This window comes from Perognathus longimembris, chromosome 4, assembly GCF_023159225.1.
Source record: "Perognathus longimembris pacificus isolate PPM17 chromosome 4, ASM2315922v1, whole genome shotgun sequence".
Lineage (NCBI taxonomy): Eukaryota > Metazoa > Chordata > Mammalia > Rodentia > Heteromyidae > Perognathus > Perognathus longimembris.
In genome coordinates, this window is record NC_063164.1 from 40,073,444 (window position 1) to 40,096,123 (window position 22,680).

General features: G+C 35.6%; 1 protein-coding gene across 1 annotated transcript; it reads left to right on the forward strand.

Moving 5' to 3' along the window:
- Positions 1–244: 244 nt before the first annotated feature.
- On the forward strand, positions 245–22,106 carry Zswim2 (zinc finger SWIM-type containing 2). Its single transcript, XM_048344210.1, has 9 exons — positions 245–412; positions 1,535–1,611; positions 5,577–5,617; positions 10,456–10,657; positions 11,622–11,873; positions 14,717–14,801; positions 16,000–16,112; positions 20,000–20,153; positions 21,327–22,106. The coding sequence occupies exons 1-9, from the start codon at positions 245–247 to the stop codon at positions 22,104–22,106; spliced, it is 1,872 nt and encodes a 623-aa protein (XP_048200167.1).
- Positions 22,107–22,680: the final 574 nt, after the last annotated feature.

The following is a 22,680-nucleotide window of genomic DNA, read 5'->3' on the forward strand; positions in this document are numbered from 1 at the left end:
ATCCATTTCAACGGGCCAGTTGCCTTCTGAAACACTGATCAGTAATGTAGCTTGCAGAAAGGAGCAGAGTTGGGTGCTAACCGATCACCTTTCACCTTGGTTGCCTGATCTAGTTCAGCAAAAGGCAGTCAGGAGGCCTGGAACCTAACCACCATCACCAGGGAAACCCACCTGCAAGCTGTTGTCATAGAGACCAGCAGCCTCTGAACGCTTGACCAGGAGGCCTCAGCTCACTTCAGACAGGATGCTTCGCCCCAGAGGCCCTAAAGCGTCTGAAAGGCGAAGATGTTTGAGCGACAACCTCAGCTGGCAGCAAGACCAAGCTCTGAATAGCAGCATCTATCTCCTGAGAGAGATGGGACCCACCGGCTTCCTGCTGAGGGAGGAAGAGCCAGAAACCAGGGATTTCAGAGTAAAAACTGCAAGCTGACCCATTCACCTCTGCCCCAGTCCCTTCCCCCAACATAGGCCGGGTCTGTCTGGTTTCCCCCAGAGCCAAATGGCGCTTGAGCCACCCCCACATCCCCTGAAGACCCTGTTAGCCCTGGTCCAAAGGCATATCCTCGCAAATTCTCCAGACTTAAAAAAAATAAAGTGGGAATAACAGAGGGAAATAGGATTTACCGGGGAAGTTTCTTTTGAATTGCACCCAAATCTTACACAATGATGGCCCCTGATCCTAAGGCTTCAAAAGTAATATTTGGCTTGTAGTGTGCATGTTCTTGGAACTATAGTTAGTAGTCACTAGCCTTTTAAATCAAACAAATGGAAAATCCTACAATCTGCTGACTGTACATATTTGCTAAATAAATAAGTCCATTTTCTTACTCCAAATTAATAGCAAGGCCCCATGAAATGATGGTTTAAATGCAGAGGCCTTGGAAATGTCTTAATAAATAAAACTCTCATTTCGTTTTACTGAAAGACCAAAGAATATTTTATATTTACATATCTCATTCTCACCAGGCCAATATCAGCCCCACAACACCCACCAGTGGTGGATTAAGAACAGCTAACATTAGGGTCACACATTTCAGAGTACTGAATACATAAGTCTGCTTATTTAAAGCACCTTTTGTTTTGTTCCTTATAAAATGTATTGAATTTAATGGATTATTTTATGAACTATAGTCTTGGTAGTATAAAATTAGTTCTCTTAAATGAAATTAAGTTTCAAATTTTAAAAATCTAAAGTGAACTACCTTACAAAAAATATTTAGCTTCACTTCAGAGTAAACTTAACCATTTAGGGAAGTATAGTTTTTAAACTTAGCTTTACTTTTAACTGAGCACAGGTGACTTAAAAAATGTCTTTATCTATAATGCAAGTAATAAGCAAGGCCAAAAATAAGTGAAAAATTAGCATAGAATTTAGTGTCAATGGTTAAAATTTCCCAATAGATTCTGGTCAATAATAAAATCAGTTTGTAATCAACTAACCCAAATTGCCACTTCAAATCTCTCTTAATCTAAATACATGTCTACTTCGTTTTACTGTAACTCTAAACATTAACGGGCAATTTTTCTTTCAAAGGTTTTTCTAGGAAATCCTCATGTTTGTAACTGTTCTGCATTTCTGAAAGGACAGGAACTTTGTAAGCATATTTGTTGGTGAGTAACTTTCTGGGCTTTTGGAAGTACTGAGGTTTGAACTCTTGGTCTCAAGCTTGCTATATAGGAGCTCTACTAAGGAATCCTGCCTCCAGGCCTGTTTAACAATAATTTTGAAATAGAGTATCACTTCCTGCCCAGTAATCCAATTCCTGGGCAGTAATCCATGTACTTTTTGGCTTGTTTTTATTTGCCAGTTCTGGGCCTTGAACTCAAGGCCTGAGCACTGTCCCTGGCTTCTTTTTGCTCAAGGCTAGCACTGTGCCACTTGAGCCACAGTGCCACTTCTAGCCATTTTCTGTATATGTGGTGCTGAGGAATTAAACCCAGGGCTTCGTGTATATGAGGCAACACTCTTGCCACTAGGCCATATTCCCAGCCCTTTGGCTTTTGTCTTAGTTAAGATGAAGGCCCTCAGCTACACTTAGTTGAGAATTGACTTTTTAATGACAACCTTCACAGAGAATCATCTTGATATGTCACATCGTTGGCTTTTTCATGGCTTCAACAATGAAGAATAAAGAAATCTAGTGTTGGGAAGATATAAAGTTAAGACTGATACAATTTATCAATATTTTCTTTGTTATTCTATTTCATTCTGAAAACTGAGAACAACTTTAAATTGAAAAGACTTAATAATGTTCGTTTTAATAGAAAAACACAATTTCTATATTCTCACTATGTGCTCAAGTATGAATTCTATTAATAATATTTTAAAAACCTTGATTCATGCCAGTGATAGCTATGTGGTTCATTCTAGGGCATTATTGTTCAAATTTTTCTCTCTCCAAAAACAAATCTCAAAATCAAGTGTTCTATTTTCCACTTATAGACATAGAATATTCTCCCTTTTCATGCTGGCTTATGTTGATCAGGTTTCCAAAACGTTTTCTTTTCAATGAATGTTTAGTTCAAGGTAAAGTCAGGACTCAAAGAATCCTAATCTGAAATTTCCCTCCTGTGTCACAACCTGTTTACACTGTGATTAATCCCCAGAGATGTCTCTCTACATACTAACCCAGCTTTATTCACATCTTTACTTACCAACACTTTAGTAGTTATCTGCTAATATAGGTTATTTGCAAGAGTTAACATAAAGATAAAATATGTTCAAAACTTGCAAAGTGATATTATGACTATATTTACAGTGAATTATTCCAGTTTCATTTTATGTCAAGGAATGATCATTGTTTTCTGATTTTAATGGACTTAGCCCCTTTAATAATAGTATTTTAACCACAAACTGGAAATATAATATACTAAGGCATGTTTAAAATGCTTCTAAAAACAATTTAATATGTATTTCCCACTTAAAAAATCATTCTTTTTTTTTAATATTTCTTTATCTTTAAGTAGTTGTACAAAAGAGTTTCCATTCAATGAAGCAGTTTAAGAATACAGGGCACCCCTTTCAACATCCTCACCTAGACCTTTCCAACTCACCCCTTTCCCCACTTTTTTTTAATTTTTAAGTTATGTGTTGATTTTTTTCATTTAACAAAGCAGTTTATATATACAATGCACCTTAATCTGTGCCATCTCTTCAATATCTTCACCCCTTTCAATCTACCACGTTCCTTATTTTTCTCAAGTCTGTAGAATATATTATGAATTATTGCCTGTATTCTCTCCATTCTGAGCTTCATTCTTCTACTTCTATACCCTTGGACCACACCCCACCCTCTTGAAAGTATCCATTTCCTAGTACTTACTTTGTTGGAATTGGACTTAGTCTTCCTAAGAATTATACTTCTTGAAGCTATGTGCCTATGATCATATAAAATAATATTTGTCAAAATGAATTCCAAGAAATGGAAACAAGAGAGTATTTTTGTCTTGCTGTTGTTTTCTGTGCCTTTTGTCTTGTTTGTAAGTTTTTCTGTTTTGAGGAGGCCAAGGTGGAAAGCACAGAAAGGGTGGGACAAGGTGAACAAATACAGCAGTGATACTCACTAGACACTACATTGAAAATCAACCATACAACTTATGGTGGGGGATAGGAAGGAAAAACTGGAAGAGAGTGAGGGAAAGGGTAATTGTTCAGAAATAAATGTATACTCATTATCTGACATGTAATTGTAACCCCTCTACACATCACCTTTACAATATCTATCTATCTATCTGACTATGTATATATTTAAAGAAACAGAAAATACAAAGCAAAAAAGAAAGAATTATACTATTTGAGCTCCCCGTAGAGTATATTATATTTGAGTTAATTTATTTGTAACCAATTGCATACCACCCAGTATGTTTACTTGTAAATTTATAGGCACATTTTTAACTACCACAAATGAAGGAAAATATGCAACCTTTGTTTCTCTGGGTCTGGCTTACTTCGCTTAACTTAATTTCCAGGTATTTCCACTTCCTTATGAATGTACAATATCATTCTTTCTGATGAGTAGAATTCCAGTGTGTGTGTGTGTGTGTGTGTGTGTGTGTGTGTGTGTGTGTGTGTGTGTGACATTTTCTTGATCCATTGAAGGGCATCTGGGCTGATTCTACATCTTAGCTATGGTGAATAATGCTTCAGTTAACATGGTTGTGCTGTGGGCAGGGAATGTGGCCTAGTGGTAAACTGCTTGTCTAGCATGCATGAAGCCCTGGGTTTGATTCCTCAGCACCACATATACAGATAAAGCCACAAGTGGTTCTGTGGCTCAAGAGGTAGAGTGCTAGCCTTGAGCAAAAAGAAGCCAGAGACAGTGCTCAGGCCGTGAGTTCAAGCTCTGGGGCTGGCAAGAAAAGAAAGAAACGTGGTTGTACTGATAGTTTTAGGGTAACCCTGTTTGTATTCTATTGGATAAATGCCCAGGGTGGAACTGCTGGGTCAGAGTGGAGTTCTGTTTTCAATTTTTGGAGAAACCTCTACGATGCTTTCCAGAGTACTTGAACAAGTTTTCATTCTCAATAACAGTGTAATAGACTCCCCTTTTGGCCACATTATTTTTTCATGAAATTGGCCCTTCTATGTGAGATGAAGTGAAATCTGAAAATAACTTTGATTTGCATTACCTTTAAAAGTTATTTCATTTTAATGTGTGATATTTAGAAGTATTACTTCTATTGTACATTAAAGTAGTAGATTGTAGAGAAACAGTCTCTTGATTCTCTATCCAGAAAATCCCTTCCTTTGCAAAGAAGTTTAGAGGAAGTACTATGAAAACCAGAATTCCCTCACTTTCCTTTTGCCGTTCAAGAATTAGAGGTATTACTCCACTAGTATATGTCATAAGAAATACATGGACATTCTGATTAATCTCTTTACTACAGATGTCTTATTTTTCCATATTGTGCTTTTTCTTTCATATTCTTACTCATCATCTTAACTACAACAGAAAAGTGTTGAATTTTAGGCTTATTCATAATTTTCTGCAGTGCAAGTCCTACAATTTTTTCCTGTATTGTCAACGTGAAGTACAAAAGGGTTACAGTTTCATATGTAAGGAGACAGTAAGTACATTTCTTGTTCAATTTGTTACCTCCTCCCTCCTTCTCCCCCCTGTCTCTCCCCCTTTCCCTCTCCCCCCACACACACAATGAGTTGTACAGTTGGTTTATACCAAATGGTTTTGTAAGTATTGCTTTTGGAATCGTTTGTCTTTTTATACTTGGTCTCTCAATTTTGTTATTCCCTTTCCCTTTCCTAGTTCTAATATATGTATATACAATATCAAGGGTACTCAGATGAGATACAGTGATAGTGGGGTACAGCCACAGGAAGGGAATATGAGAGAGACAAAAAAAAAGGTATGGTTTCATATGGCATGTTGAAAATAATTACAACAATGATATACCACTTGTTTCCATAATGTGGAGTTCATTTCACTTAGCATCATCTTATATGTTCATAACGACATAGCTATTGGGCTATTGTGATCTGCTATGACTAATCTACAAAAATTTGAAACATTTTGAGCTATGTAAAAATGTTTTAATTTTTTTCTGTTTGTTAATATTAGGATCTTGTTGAAAAAATTCAAGCTCCCAAGGAATCATGAATGTAAGTTTTTAGTATTTCAATTTTTTTAATTTGAACCTAGCAAATATAATTTTTAAACATATTCTGAATTTTTACATTTATTTTTCTAGACAATCTTTTTTTTTTTTTTTTTTTTTTTTTTTTTTTTTGCCAGTCCTGGGGCTTGAACTTGGGGCCTGAGCACTGTCCCTGGCTTCATTTTGCTCAAGGCTAGCACTCTGACAACTTGAGCCACAGCGCCACTTCTGGCCTTTTCTATATATATGGTGCTGAGAAATCGAACCTAGGGCTTCATGTATATGAGGCAAGCACTCTTGCCACTGGGCCATATTCCCATCTTAGACAATCTTATAACTAGCTCTCTCCCAGTTTGTTATATTTCAAAAAGTTGGAGCCAGGCACTGGTGGATCAAACACTGATGAGCTATAATCCTACCTAATCAAAAGGCTGAAAGTCACGTTTCAAAACCAACCCAGGTAAAGAAGTCCACGAGACTCCTTTTCCAATTAACTACCAAAAAGCCAGAAATTGAGCCGTGGCTCAGAGTAGAGCACTAGCCTTGTGAACAAAAGCTCATAGACAGACAGCACTTAGGCCGTGAGTGCAAGCCCCATGACAGGCAAATGAAAATAAAAGGAAATAAAAGGTTGGGATATTTTTCTTAATAAAACATATGTCTTATACACCATTTAAAAAATCAAAGTCAAAGGTACTTGATTAAAAAATAAACAGGGACATATTAATAACTAGTTTATAGGGAAAAAATCCCTCTATTCAAAGTATCTATCCTGTATGCATCTATGGAATAATTGCAATGAACTCCCCCTTGTGCTAATGTATGCTAATAAAAAATAGCAAGTAATGATGTTCCTCATGTTTTAAGTAAAGATTTACAGTGCCTTCCATATGTAAACTGTTTTAAATTATAATCCAAATGCACTTACAACAAAGAAAGCATGCCACATATAGAAAGATTTTCTAATTAAAATTGTTTCGGAAGAATGAAAGACCTACAAATAAATAAAATGTGTTTTGTTTCCTTGAAAGAAATTAGATATTTTTGCCAGTCCTGGGGCTTGAACTCAGGGCCTGAGCACTGTCCCTGGCTTCTATTTGCTCAAGGCTAGTATTCTACCACTTGAGCCACAATGCCACTTCTGGCTTTTTCTATGTATGCGATGCCAAGGAATGGAACCCAGGGCTTCATGTATGCAAGGCTCTACCACTAGGCCATATTCACAGCCCCTAGATTTTTTTTTTAATCCAAAATGAGCTACCTTAGAGAAGATAGTTAGCTCTACTCTAGGATGAATTTTTTTTAGAAATTAACCATTTAGAGAGGTATAGTTCATTATAATAATGCATTCAGCACTATTAGAGATAACAGCATTGCTTTATGTCATAAGTACTTGATACACTTTTGACATAGTTGCAGAATATTAAAAGCCAGTGTCCTCAAAAAATGAAGTAAGAAAATAGTTCTATTCTAGTACACTAAGATCCCCTGTAATAAAAATACTGTCATTATGAGAGTCCCCTGCAATTGGGTTGTTTGACCTATGCTAGACACACATAAGAACTGCATTCTGAAACAACAACTTCATAATGTTCAAATAAATCTCTTATGTTCTGTTTTCTTTTCCATTACTTGAGGATGGAAACTTCTTTTTATATAAGATGACTAGGGAATGTTTTAACTGTTTACAATGAATTTCACCTATTAATTTTTAAACTGTATACTTCCTATGGAATTTAAATTATAAGTAAAATTAATTAAAATTTCTCATAGCTAGATTCAAAAGAAGTGTTAACTCTTTAGTTAACTAAGTTAACATTTAGTAACACTTCTACTTAGGAGAATCCTGTTTGTATCATATAGTTACGGACAATGTCATCACTATTCACAATAAAGTCAAAATAGACATCTTAATGACCATGAAATTTATTGTTTAAATGAAAGATAAGCAAACGTATATGAAAATTAAGTTAAAGGAAGCTAGAAAGATTATATAAAGCATTTAAGTGCAAAGGGGATGTTATTACTAATGGAGAAAGAATGTTTTGATATCATTCAGATACTCTTCTAAAAGGAGCCTCAAACAATAACTTATACCCTACTGTTGCAGATAAGAAACCTAAGATTCTATCTTATTTTTTGAAAACCTACAAAGGCAGTTATAAAAGAATTTTATTGTGAAAATATCAGTTTGAGAAAGCTGATCATTCTTTTTCCCACAAATATATTCCTTTCAACCCTAAATTTATCACCTGATGAATTTCTTCTGAGTACAGAGATCAGTAAAGACCATCTGTCCTTTCTTAACTTATTATGGATAAAAGAAAGCTCACATTGAAGCAAACATTTTCAAATTCTCATCACAAATATATAGTATGTGTGTGTTTGTGTGTGTGTTTGTGTGTGTGTATGTGTGTTTTGGCCTGAGGCTTGAACTCAGGGCCAGGGCACTATCCCTGAGGTTTTTTTGTTTGTTTGTTTGTTTGTTTTTGTTCAAAGATAACACTGTACCACTTAAGTCACAACTCCACTTCTGGATTGTTGTTTTTTTTGTTTGTTTGTTTTTGTTTTGAGTAGTTTATTGGAGATAATATTCTTACAGACTATCTTGAAAGGCTGGCTTCAAACCTCAATCCTCAAATCTCAGGGTCCTGAATAGCTAGGATTACAAGCATGAGCCACCAGCAATATTGTGCCTGAAAGTCTGTCATAATATTGTGTTCTGCTTTTATCAGAGAATTTCTATCATTTTGATTTTCACTACTATCTAAACTGTATAATTTAAAGTCACCAATAATCTTCCACTGAATAAGTATGTAAAAAATAATTGGATGTTCTTTCATGATTAGGCTTTTAATGCATTTCTATTTGCTATATGCTTTGTATATGAGTCTTTTTAGTTATTTACTTAGTTTTGCATCTCCTTTATTCAGATTTTTGGCATATACACCTTAAAATTTTTATTTCTGCTTTTCATATGAATTGCCAAATTCATCTTTCAGACACTTTGGGTGTTTATAATAACTTCAAAAATATACCAACATTTTTTAGATTTTTTTTTAAATCTAGAGTTTTTACAGTTTGAGTTTTGGCATCCATATTTATCCCTAATGAAAATAGATACATAGAAATATCATGACATGTTATTTTCATAATTTTAGAATGAACGACTAAGTCATGTAAAATGGGAAGAATGGCAGATACAAATCGTAGTATCTCCAGTAAATGATAAGTAGTTTCCATTCTCCCATACACCTAACCTTCCTGTATAGAAGATCTAAAATGCTGCCAAATGATTTTAAGTACAAAATAAAATGTTTCCTTGGTGGTGAAAAAAATAAAATACACAAAGCACATTTTCATTATTATATTTAGTAAATTTTCTTCAGTGTTACTTCTTCATTTCAAACTAAGAGAAAAAGAAAATCCTTTCACAACTCATTAAAACAACTGAATGGCAATATGAACAAAATTCACTCAAACAAATTCCACCCTCCAACTTCTAGCAACACAAGCCTAGCATTTTATTATTGTGCATTAGGGAGAAGAGAAGGGAAGGGGGGAGGAGCAAAGGAATGGGCCAGGGAATGGATTTAGAATGCTCTGATTAAAACTATAGACTCATTTATAAGGACAGCTGAATGGAGAATATTCAGAATTCAAAGATTACACATCCCAAGAGTACAGAAATACCCTGCCTAATAAATTATTCTGAACAATACTGACAAAATGTGAAGGAAGGAAGGAAGGAAGAAAGGAAGGGAAGGAGGGAGGGAGGGAGGGAGGGAGGGAGGGAGGGAGGGAGGGAGGGAGGGAGGGAGGGAGAGAGGGAGGGAGGGAGGGAGGGAGAGAGGGAGGGAGGGAGGGAAGGAAGAAAGGAGGAAGGGCTACTAGGACACTTGACAAAGACAAAATACAAAGAGGAAAATAGGTACAGTTGAGTTTTAGTCTTCCATTACCCAATCATTTATTTACTTATCTAGCAAATATTTATTTACCTATCTAGCAAATTTACTTATCTAGCAAATCAAATACAGTTGTATTTTTCTTTATGTATCTCTGTCCCCATTTCTTTTCTTTCTTTCTTTCTTCTTCTGGTACTAGTGACATCGGGGCCTTGGCACTATTCCTTAGCTTTTCTTGCTTAAGGCTGGTGTTTTACCACTTTAGCCATAGCCCTACTTCCAGCTTTTTGGTGAATGATTGAAGATAAGAGTCTCACAAACTCTCCATCTCTGATCCTCAGGTCTCTTCAGAGTAGCTAGGATTACAGGTGTGTGCCACTGTCACTCAGCTTCTTTTTAAATATACTTGTATGTTACCAAACTTATACAAACTGATGAAATAACTGAATGTGTGTGTGACAGAGAGAGAGAGAGAGAGAGAGAGAGAGAGAGAGACAGAGACAGAGACAGAGAGACAGAGTGACAGAGAGACAGAGAGACAGAGACAGAGACAGAAAGACAGAAAGAGAGAGAGCACTGAACCAAACTCAGGGCCTTACACTTACTAGGCAAGTACTCTTCCACTGAGCTCAATGTCCAACCCCAAAAATGATTTTGACATCTACCCATGAACACATTGTTTGCACTGACTTTCTTCAGTAGATTAAACAATAGCTTCCATTCTTTTTATTTTTTTTATAAAGGACTTTCTGACCTAGCTATAAAAGTAACACAAAGACATGGATCAATGTCAGAATAACAATCCAACAGACACTTTTTCTGATATCTGAAGGAAATTTTTTTAACTTAATCCATCTTATTACAAATCTCTGTTTCTAATTCCTCCACTAAACTTTAATACTTTGAGGGGTTTTGTTGCTGTTGCTCTTTTCAATAGTTGCTTTCCAGCTGGGTCTTCTGGAAGGAGAAATCAATGATTTACTGCGAGGAATCCATCAAGTCCTGACTCCCCTACAGAGAAGTGCCCCGGAAGCAGAGGAAGATGGGTCCCTGGCACAGAGGGACATAGACGCAGAGGACATCTGCTCCATTTGTCAAGAGGTGCTTTTAGAGAAAAAGCTGCCTGTTACCTTCTGCAGGTGAGAGGTTTTTGTCCTTGGATTCTAAAACTTTAGCAAAACTTGCCAAGAGCCAGTATTGCACATTTGAAAGCCTAGCTACTTAGAAGACTGAGATCTGAGGATCTTGGTTCACAGCCAGTTGCAGCAGGAATCCTTGACATTCTTATATATTGATAGAAAAAAAAGGCTTTGGCAATGTTTGACTTGTACTTTCTTTGTGTTTTATGTTTCCTAACATATATCTGTGGCATTATGTGATATATTATGTTTCCTGATATATACTGGTATTTAAATACTTGTGAGCTGTGTTTTCAAGGTAATAGTTACAAAGAGTTTTCTGAAAATATAGATCATTTTACTTTAAAATTTTTAAATTGTTTTTAGGTGTTTTTTAAATTCTATCATCAAATGCAATAATATTTATTGAGAGATTCAGGTTCAGGATACTTTTAAGTTGAACTTTGAAATTTTGGGTAGCCACTTGCTGAAATTTTCCATTTGTTGTTTTTTCTCCTGATTTCTTGTCACAATTTTCATCCTAGTTGCTGGTTTTTCATGTGGTTTGTATATTGTAAGATTAGCTACTTTCCCAAACACCTTTCTTCCTACCAGTTATTTCCTATATATTTTCAGATGCCATATGATTTCTTGAAAAACAGGCAGACACACTATGAGACAGTATCTTATTTTAATGGAATAAGGAAAGGTTTATGTTTGGAATTCTGATAAACTAAATTCATTACCAATTGAATAGATTTCAGTGTGTGAGTATATGTGTGAGAGAGCGCTTATATAATCAAGTGATATATATAAAATCAGTTTAGTCTACTTTAAACAGAGGCAAAATGCTAGCAATTTTATTTACATAAATATAGGTGTATAAATTTATACACTAAAATACAATAAAATTTATACACATATGTACATGTATATATGTATCCTCTCTGGTTGTAGATGTAAACTTGTATTTTCCTTTTGATAGATTTGGCTGTGGCAATAGTGTTCACATAAAATGCATGAAGATCTTAGCTAATTACCAAGATGTGACATCGAAAGTTGCCATGCTAAAATGTCCTCTGTGCAGGAAAGAATTTGTCCAACTAAGTGTTCTTTTGGAGGAATTTCAAAACTCTAGCAAACTTGTGGCTGCAGCTGAGAAAGAACCACTAAACAAACACCTTGGAATCCCCTGCAATAACTGTAAACAGTTTCCAATTGAGGGGACATGCTACAAGTAAGTGTAAAATTACCTTTTACAAAACTGACTATTAGAATACTATTCGTTGTCCTACTTTCTTCCTCCTTCATACCCAACATTTGCCTATTTATTGACAGCTTATTTAGTGTTTCCTTTTACAAGAGGGTAGCCTTTACAATGGGTTTTTTGTTGAGTATGAAGTATTACCATCCTAGAAGGTCTAGCACAGGCTTTCTTGCTTTGGCCTATCAAATTCTAAGATGACAGTGAGCAAATGTCTTTTTTTTTAATTTAATTTTATTGCCAAGCTGATGTACAGAGGAGTTACAGTTACATACATAGGGTGGTGAGTATATTTCTTATCAACCTTGTTACCCCCTCCCTCATTTTTCTGTGAGCAAATTTTTTTGGTCAGCCAATGAGGTCATTGTCAAAATTTCACATATTAATATAAAGGGATGTTAACTAGACAGAATTTTTCATCATTTTGCTCTTACTCCAAGTTGTAATGGATACATGTTTTGCTTCACTTCAATCTTTACTCAGCAAGATAATTACTAGACCAAAAAGGTTGTGCTGTTTTTATTAATACCTCCAAAGATCCCACAATTACCACAGTAAACATTAATTGATAAAGCTATGAAATAGTGTATCCTTAATGAAATGCCTCTTATCATGAAATTTTAATTAAGCCATTATCTGAATATTTTTTCTGTTGTGGTAGATTGTTCATATGCTACCCCCAACCCACTGTTGAACTTCTCTTTTGAGAATACATTCCCACTACTTTTTCTCTAAGAATTTGGCAGTTACTCACCTGTATCTCATCCCATTTCCTCAGATTACAGACTGTAATTGAAAAGTTTATAACTTGGAGTTTGTGAACTCCATCTTTCCTCAAAATCCTCACAATCTTCAGATTGAGAAAAATATTTCTAACCATTTTAAGATAGACTGGATAGAAAGCAAAGTAAACTTAAAGGCCTCTAAGATTTCTCTTCTTTAGAGATTTATGATACAGCTATTTTATTTTTAGGGTAATTTTTAAAATGTATCCATTGTCTGTAGAGGATAGAGATGTTTAACTTTTCCTAGCCTAGCATACATTGATAAATTGCAACATTGCTCTGACTCTTTGATATTAAGACTCTTCCCTATGTCTATAAATAGTCACAATGAATAAATTAGCACTTGCTTCTTCCAAAATGTCTCAGACAGATCTTTCCTTATTTCTCATGGAAATAGCCTTCTACACCTTAAATAATTTAAACTAGAAGGTGACCTCATTTGACTACTGCTCATGGTTTTGGGTTTTGATTAATTTTACAGCAAGAAATTAAAAACCTTGGCTTGTGGCAAAATTTGTAAATGATATAAACTTTAAATTGAGCTATTGTAGGAAATTATTTTTTTCTTAATTTATCAATAATTTTTATTGATACTGATTGTATAGTTATCATTTTCCATTCTTTGGTTAGAGAAAGGAAATATAATTCCACTTTCCGGAATGCAACACTGGATATTCACATAAAGTATCTAATATGCTGTAGATCCTATAGAAATTTAGAGGAAGATATAAATTTAACCTGAGAACTGAGACAATAAGAATGAGCTATGTGGTAGGAAAAGTAACAGTCTCCCAAATTTACCTTCAGCCTACATACATGTCATAGGGAAGTAAAGGTTGCACATGAAGTTAAAGCGTTTGAAGTAGGCAGCCAGGGTCTGGGAGGGACACCCTTATGTAACAAGTCTCAAGAATCATGGTTTTCCCACCACCACTGGGATAAACAACATAAGTCAATCTATTTCTTGCAGCCTGGTTCTCTAAGACCCCTTGAAGGAGTTATTACAAGAACAGATGAAGGGGGCATTCAAGGAGACCAGTTAAGAGGAGATAGACTAATTAGGACAAGTTTCTCAAAAAAATCATAGGTAGTGATTGGAAAGAAATACATTCTAAGTGGTAGGACTAAGTAGTAGGACTAAGCGAAGGCATTGGGACTGTAGGATTCCTGGTATAAGAGAACATTGTAAAGGTGAAACCAGATCATCAGAACCTGCCCTGCCATGCTAAGGAGCTTAGGCTTTATTCCTAAATCAAACCTAAGAATAGAAACTGAAGCTATCTGGCATTTGGCATGTATGTAGAAGTGAGAGGAGAGGGGAGAGTTTTGGAAAGAAAGACACACAAAGGTCAACTGTATAAATCTCTAGATCCGGTCATTCATATGCAGGCTCTCTGTGCATGGCCACACCCCATTTCCATTTCTGTCTGGGGAAGGGGGCTCCGCTCAGAGGTCTGTACTGAAAGTGAACCACACAAACACACCTATGCCATTGCCTTTCCCTTTAGTGTACTGGGGCACTCCATTTTCCACATTCCCTTCTTCCAAGAAATCAAATTAGTACCTTAAAGGTAGTCGTACCTGTTTCAGGCCTTCTGGCTCTGGCTGGGGCTCAGGCTTGTTCCATCCTCAGTAGAAATAAAGCTAATATTCTGCTATCCTTTCATTTTCTGCTTTCTCTTCTCTCCTGAAGTTTGTGTTTGCAATGTGCCGTGGACAGATTTCTATCTGGGTAGACAGTTTTACACCAACAATAATGTCATTTAAACTGATGAACTGAGCTGGGATGGTGGCTTAGTGGCAGAGTGCTTGCCTAGTATGCATTAGTCCCTGGGTTCAATTCCTCAGTGCCACATAAACAAAAAAAAATGCATAAAATGATGGACTTACTGAAGTATGGGGAAACTAATATACAATGTCATTTGTCATGAGCAAATATCAAATATTTGGATTGCTCTCAGAAATTTTCACCTAAAAATGGCAATAATTGGACATTTTTTTCTTAAATGTCTTGATTTGTTGCGTTTTCAGGTGTAGTGAATGTGTCGAATATCACCTGTGCCAAGAATGCTTTGACAACTGCTCTCATCTTTCTCACACATTCACATTTCGTGAGGTAATGTATACATCTTGAACCTAATACAGTATCTGTATTTGTCTTGTTGCAATACTAAGTAAATCTAAGAATGTGAAGAGCAAATGACACTCTAAAATTCAACTTTTTTTTTTTTACTGCCCGTGGTCTTGAACTCAGGGCCTCTATCACTTGAGACACAGCTTTGCTTCTAGCTCTGTGTGTGTGCGCATGCATGCATGTGTGTGTGTGTGTGTGAGAGAGAGAGAGAGCGAGAGAGAGAGAGAGAGAGAGAGAGAGGGAGAGAGAGAGGGTGAGAGAGAGAGAGATGGAGATTATTTGGAAGTAAGAATTTCACAGACTTTCCTGGCCAGCTGGATTTCTGCTGAGATCCTCAGATCTCAGCCTCCTAAGTAAGTAGGATTACAGGAGTGAGCCACCAGCAGCACCCAGCTAGCTTCTTGATAAAATCTAAGTGTATATTCTTAGAACTCTTTGACAGGGGTGCACAAGGCTACCAGTTCTTACACTGGTGATTCATGAAATGCAACACAACAGCATGCATCTGATGATATTATAAATAAATATTAAGAATAGAAACTGTGGTCTTCCAACTTGAAAAATTGTTATAAAAAATCTCAAACTTTAAAAGCTAGCCCTTAGTAACATTGCACTACCCTTTATTGTTTCCTCTTAATTTTTTTACACTAACAATAATGAATCATGGGACTTTATTGAGAACATTTCAACTACACGCTTTAAAGGTTTGGGTGATACTTTGCAATGATGTCATCTTTTTCTTGTTACAAGATAAAACATCCACATTTACCAGTTATATTTTTACTTTACAAAGTACCAAGTATGGTGGCAATCCAAGCTGCTCAGTAGGAAGAAGCAAGAGGGTCTCAAGTTTGAGGCTAGGCTATGCATTTGAGATTATCTCCAAATTTAAAAAAAAAAAGACAGTTTTAAGTGATGGATTATAGCTGATTGTTAAAGCACCCATCCCCCCATGTGTTCTACCCACAATTTTTTAAAAGAGTAAAAGTAATGTCATTGTAGAAGTTGTGAGTCACTAGATAAGACCCACTGATAGAATTTGTAATGTTGTTAAAACGGGTATGTTTAAATTAATGAACATTTCCCCTATTGTTGTTATTGATATAGTCTATCAATTTTAATCTACAAAAGACAACTTTCCATGATTTGCAAATTTAAATCTACTTTTCACTTATTTCAGAAGAGAAACCAAAAATGGAAATTACTAGAAAAAGCATCAGATGATGACACAAAATGTCTGGATGTTAAAAAAGAGTTAGAAGAAACAGTGCCACAATTTCAAGAAAAGAAAAGGTGAGGTTTTCAATTTTTTTTTAAAAAAAGTGTTTCTTTATAGCATTTGAGATCTTCCATCACTATTTCCATTTGAAAGAGTGATAGGTACACTTTGATATTTATTGAGTAATTGCTATATAGCAGGTAACATCATAGCACACATGGAATGAGCAAGACTATCTCTGCCTTCCTGAATCCAACCCCAGCTCAACCACCTATTCTGTGGCTTTTTGGCTTATTATACTTCTTCCTGCAAAATTTCCTCATCTTACAATGTGGATTTATAAGACCAGCCTCATAAGAGTTTTTTGTTTTTTTACTGTGAAGTTTAACATTACTCACAGTAAATGAAATCTATTGTTAAGCATTAGCCCTATCAGATTTACTAAGTGTAGGAACACAGTTCCCTGAGTAATCAAATAATCATCTAATAACTACAAAATCAAAACTGACATGAATGATGTAATGATAAAGAAGAAGTTTAGACATGCCTTTGTAATATTTGCCCTTTGAGAGAAGGATGTCTTTGCCTCTCCACCTTCTCCTCTGCCTTGGATTGAAGTGCAAGGGTGGGGTGAGGAGGGGTCAGAGTGCTGAGTAGGTGGACCATTCTTTCAAACACCAGATGGGCTCTATGTAGTACATAGGCCTATAAGAAAGTACTACGATTTTCCTGATAATAGGACATTCTTACTGGGGTGAGATGGAATCTCAATGTTGTTTTGATTTGCATTTCTTTTATGGCCAGTGATGTATAACACTTTTTCATATGTCTCTTGGCCATTCTCATTTCCTCATCAGAGAAGTCTCTTTTTAAGTCTTTAACCCACTTGTTCAGGGGGCTATTGGTTCTTTATGGTTTTGTTGTGGAGGAATTTAATTTTTTTAGTTCTGCATATATTTTAGATATGAAGCCTTTGTCCGTTGTATGGCCGGTAAAGATCTTTTCCCAACCTGTGGGCTTTCTGTTTATCTTGCAAACTATGTCCTTTGCCATGCAGAAGCTCTGCAGTTTGATGCAGTCCCATTTGTCCATCCTTTCTTTGACTTGTAACATTTCTGGGTTTTTGTTAAGGAAGTTCCTTCCTGTGCCAAGGAGGTCAAGTGTTTCTCCTACTCCTTCTTTTAGTGTTTTTAGGGTATCTGTTTTAATTTCGAATGTCCTATATCAAGAAAACTAACAATAATAAATGTTGGAGGGGATGTGGCCAAAAGGGAACCCTACTTCATTGTTGGTGGGAATGCAAACTGGTTCAGCCTCTCTGGCAAGCAATATGGAGATTCCTCAGAAGGCTGACCCAGCAACCCCACTTTGGGGCAACTACTGAAAAGACCACAAACAAGAACACACTAAAGCCACCAGCACAACAATGTTCATCGCAGCACAATTTGTCATAGCAAAAATATGGAACCAACCCAGATGCCCCTCAGTAGACGAATGGATCAGGAAAATGTGGTACATATACACAATGGAATTTTATACCTCCATCAGAAAGAATGGCATTGCCCCAGGCGTAAGGAAATGGAAGGACTTGGAAAAAAGTATACTAAGTGAAGTGAGCCAGACTCAAAGAAACATGACTGTATGGTCTCCCTCATAGGGAATAATTAGCACAGGTTTAGGCTAGTCACAGCAGAGGATCACAAGAGCTTAATAGCTATGCCCCTATGAATGCATAAGATAATGCTAAGTGAAATGAACTCCATGTTATGGAAACGAGTGATAGATCACTGATGTAATTACTTTCAACATGCCATGTGAAACCGTAGCTTCTATTGTTGATGATCCTCTTGTATCCCCTTCCTGTGGTTGTACCTGCACCATCACTGTATCTTATCTGAGTACATTGGAAACTGTATATACTGTTATTAGAACTAGGAAAGTGAAAGGGAATACCAAAATCAAGAGACACAGTATAAAAAGACAAATGACTACAAAAGCAATACTTGCAAAACTGTTTGGTGCAAACCAGCTGAACAACTCAAGGGGAGAGAGGAAAAGAGGGAGGGGAGGGGGGGAATGAAGGAGGAGGTAAAAAAACAGTACAAGAAATGTATCCAATGCCTAACGTATGAAACTGTAACCTTTCTGTACATCACTTTGACAATAAATAAGAAAAAATAAAATAAATAAAAAGAAAGTACTAGAAAAAGTAAATGCTCTGTTTATTGTTAAATTACATGTTGTAGCTGAGTGCTGATGGCTCACGCCTGTAATCTTAGCTACTCATGAAGCTGAGATCTGAGGATTACAGTTCAAAGCCAGCCCAGACAGGAAAATCTGTGAGACTCTTATCTCCAATAAACTACTCCAAAAAAGCCAGAAGTGGCGCTGTGTCTTAAGTGTCAGAGCACTAGCCTTGAGCACAAAAAAGCTCAGGGACAGCACCAGGCCCCGAGCTCAAGCCCCAGAACTAGCAAAAAATACATAAATAAATAAATAAAAAGTATATGCTGTAAAACACATATGAAAGAAATTTTAATAAAACAACACAAGATCAAAATATTTTAACATGTGCAATTAATCAAAACCTATGGTTATTCTAACCAAATGTATAAACATACATGTAATACAACCCACACACCCAAACACACTCACACATATGTTAAGTTTCAACCCAAGTCCCAGTGGGCATGTAGCCCAAGCCCTCTGGCAATGCCACACTCTTAGGAAACCAGAGCTTTATGCGACATACAAGAAACCTTTGCAGAGGTTCTCAGTCCCCTCTAGCTGGGTATCACATTTCAGCCTACTGAAATAAATTGATTAACTAAGGGTAGGGTTAGAAGACATGGGGTTGAAAGGTTGGGAGAGAAAATATTGGAGGAAAACATTCTAGGCAGACAAAATGGAGTAAAAAATATTTCAGAATAAAAAGTAGACAACCGTAACAATATTGTGGATGGCAAAATAATACTGTTTTTAGTATTGAATACTAAAGTTGTATATGTTTAGTTAAAATTGGACAGCATTGTAGAAGCAATCTTGTAGCAATATGGGGATATAATTGAAATTAAAATGTTAACTTTTGTGGACAGTATTTGTGGACCTTTGTTCCGAATAACTTATGAATATTATAATTGAAACAAATAATTATGATTCATTAGCTAAGTATTTATTTTTAATACTCATTTTACCAGTTTTAATGGAAGCAAATATCAATTAATTCAAGTTTATTCACCTTTACTAAGTCATTCAGTCCTCTCAGATTTATGTAAAGAGCATTTAACACTATTGTCCTAAGGGAACACTCCATGGAAAAAATAAATTTCATCACAGATTATGATCTGCCAGTTTACTATACACCTCACTTACTATGTGTTATCACAGTGATTTGGAGTGCATTTTCCTAATCGCATGTCTAAATAGTGATTCTGAATAAAGTAGCATCAGTATGTAGTCATCATTTTAAAGCTAGGCCCCAGTGGCTCATGACTGTAATCCTAGCTATTTGGAAGACTGAGATCAGAGGATCATGGTTCAAAGACAACCCAAGCAGAAAAGTCCATGAGACTCTTATCCCCAATCAAGCACCCAAAAGCCATAAGTAGAGTTAAAAAAAAAAAAAACTTAGGAACCGTGTCCAGGCACTGAGTTCAAGTTCCAATACCAGGACAAAAAAAAGGGAAAAAAATGATAAGGTTCTTGTTTTATTGACATTCAAATACAAATTTTAAAATTTTTATTATTTTATTTGTTGAGTAATCAAACTTTGCTCTTTATGAAGTTGGATTTATCATTTTGAGAACTGATATAACACTTTTTTTTAATTTAATAATATATGAGACTACATTTGGTTCAAAAATTTCAGTTGCATGATTTATATAGTAAATCTAGTGCTAGGGACTACCTCCAAATCTGTAATCCTATATCAATGGTCACATCTCTGCTTATTTCTGTTCAGCCAGGTTTACACACCTAAAGATGTTGTGAAGTCACTGCCTCTCCAGTTGATTACGAAAAAAAGTAAACTCCTTGCACCAGGGTACCAGTGTCGACTTTGTCTAAAATCATTTCATGTAGGTCAACAAACAAGGCTTCTACCATGTACTCATAAGGTAAAGGTCACATCAGTTTCATTCAATTTGCCCTGTCAAGCCAAGGTGTGGTAACTGTTCATTTCTTCTTACATATTTTTGTTTGGACTTGTACAGAGAAGTTAAGAAAGCTGGGTATATTCAAAAGCTAGCACAGGCCCTCATAATGTGTTCTGATTAAAACTCATTTCTGTAATAGTACTAAGAAAGATAAATGGCTGAATTAGGTTGCTTCATTTATTTTGATGATCATTGGATTAACTAACAATTATCTAGGTATTTTTACAGCTCCATAGATGTGACAGAAATTCCCAAATGGACAGTTAATTGTTTCACAGCAACTTACTAGACTCAAAATATAATACTTTTTGCCAGGCTAATCCTAGCTAATCAAGAGGCTGAACTCTGAGGATCACAGTTCGAGGTCAGCCTGAATAAGAAAGTCCATGAGATTCTTAATCTCCAACAAACCACCAAAAAGCTCAAAACAGAGCTGTGCCTCAAGTGTTAGAGTGCCAGGCTTGAGCAAAAAAAGCTAAGAGACACTTCCCAGGCCCCAAGTTTAACCCCTAAATATATATATATAGTTCCTTTTATTACCAAAGTGTGAATTATTTCACATCAGACTAATTTTCCTTTCTAATTTATTTTCATTTTTAATAATTTTCTTTTTTTTCTGTTCTTTTTTTTGTAGGTTGTGGGATTTGAACTCAGGGCCTGGGCACAGTCCCTGTGCTTTTTCACTCAAGGCTAGTACTCTACCACACAGCTCTATGTCCCATTTTTAGGTGGTTATTTGGAGATAAGAATATCATGGACTGTCCTGCCTGGGCTGGCTTCAAACCAGATCCTTAGATTGCAGCCTCCTGAGTAGCTAGGATTATAGGCATAAGCCACCAGCACTCAGCCATAATTTTCATTTCTTAGAAGTGTGAAATTAATATTTTGAAAAAATATTGAATTTTAAACATTATAAAGTCATATATATGTATATATACATAAGAGGTTTTGCACTTCAGTGTTGAAAATGGACATTATTCCATATAACCACTATTTTTTCTAAAAACTTGGTGAGTTAAAATTACATTAAATAGTTTTACATAGATTTTCTGAGCTGGAAAACCTTAAATAACTAATATCAATTATAAAGATAACAATTATAGCTCTGCATAATGTATAACCTTGTGTTTCAAGTTTCATAGGAAATGTATTGACAAGTGGCTACTCCACAAGTGCAATTCCTGCCCTATTGATGGACAAGTTATATATAACCCTTTAATGTGGAAAGGCAGTGCAGTGAATGGCCAAGCACATCCGTGCTCTTCAAACGTAGATATCATTCATCTGCCAAAGCAAGAACCACTAAAGCTTTTCATTCCTGGGACTAGACTAGTCCTAAAACAAAGCAGATATGGAATTTTACCTAGCATACCTCAATGTGATTCCCAAAAGTTGACCACACCTCAGAATCCATCAGAAATCTACCAGAATATAACAATTGATGACCTATGCTCTGTGAAATTAGATGACACAAATTCAAGAAAATTAATCCATGAATATGAAGTTAGCCAACATCTCCCCAGATATCTTCAAGATTTACCCACTGGATCATTTGGAAAGACAGTGTGTCAAACATTTCTTCCATCCCTTACTCAAGAGAATATCATATGTCTCAATGGAATTAAAATTCCAGGTAACCACAAAAAATGTAGTACCAGTCAAAGTCAAAAGACAAGCAAAGGCTGTAAATACATTAACCGTAAGCCAAAGAAGAATTGTGGTGTCAAAACACGAGAAGAAAACAGGAGATCAAACATGTTACTTCCAGAAGATCTACATCTTACTCTCAATGGGACTACAACTAAACTGAATTTGCCTAAAAGACATAATAATTGCATGGAAAAACTTAGACAAAAATGTATTCCTGCACCAAGACAACCTATGCCTCCCTCCTTACAGGCAAAAAGTACGTAGCATCTTTAATAATGGAAGGAGTTCAACTGTAAAAAAAAAAAAAAGTATTTTATTACCATCAGAAAATATTTGATTAAATATACAGATATTTTATTTATTGAACATAAATATATATATATATACGTTTTAACAAATGCATATAAAATCTTGTGTTGTCATTTTGCCTACTTGTCTGTGAAAAGCTTCTTTTCTTGAAGAAAATTAAGAAAAAGTGTTACATGTCATAATAAGTATGCTCAGGATGCTATGAATACCAGACCAAAGCTTTTATATTATTTTACAGTGAATAAAACCTTTAAAGTTACAGATTTTTTTTCCTCTACTTTGAGTCATTCTTTTCAAGTGTTTTACTTGATAACAGCTTGTTGGGCTTATTTCTGAGTACTTGCAACGATTCTGTACTTTTTATGGTAATCATTATAAACCTATAGAAAAATTTAAAAGGCAGCTTTCTTTTCAGTTTGTTTCCTCAAAGTGTTCATATATTAAGTGAAAATAAAATATAATTCTACAAGCAATGCCACATTTTAAGTAATTTTACTATTCTCACTTTCAAAAAAATTGTATTTTATAA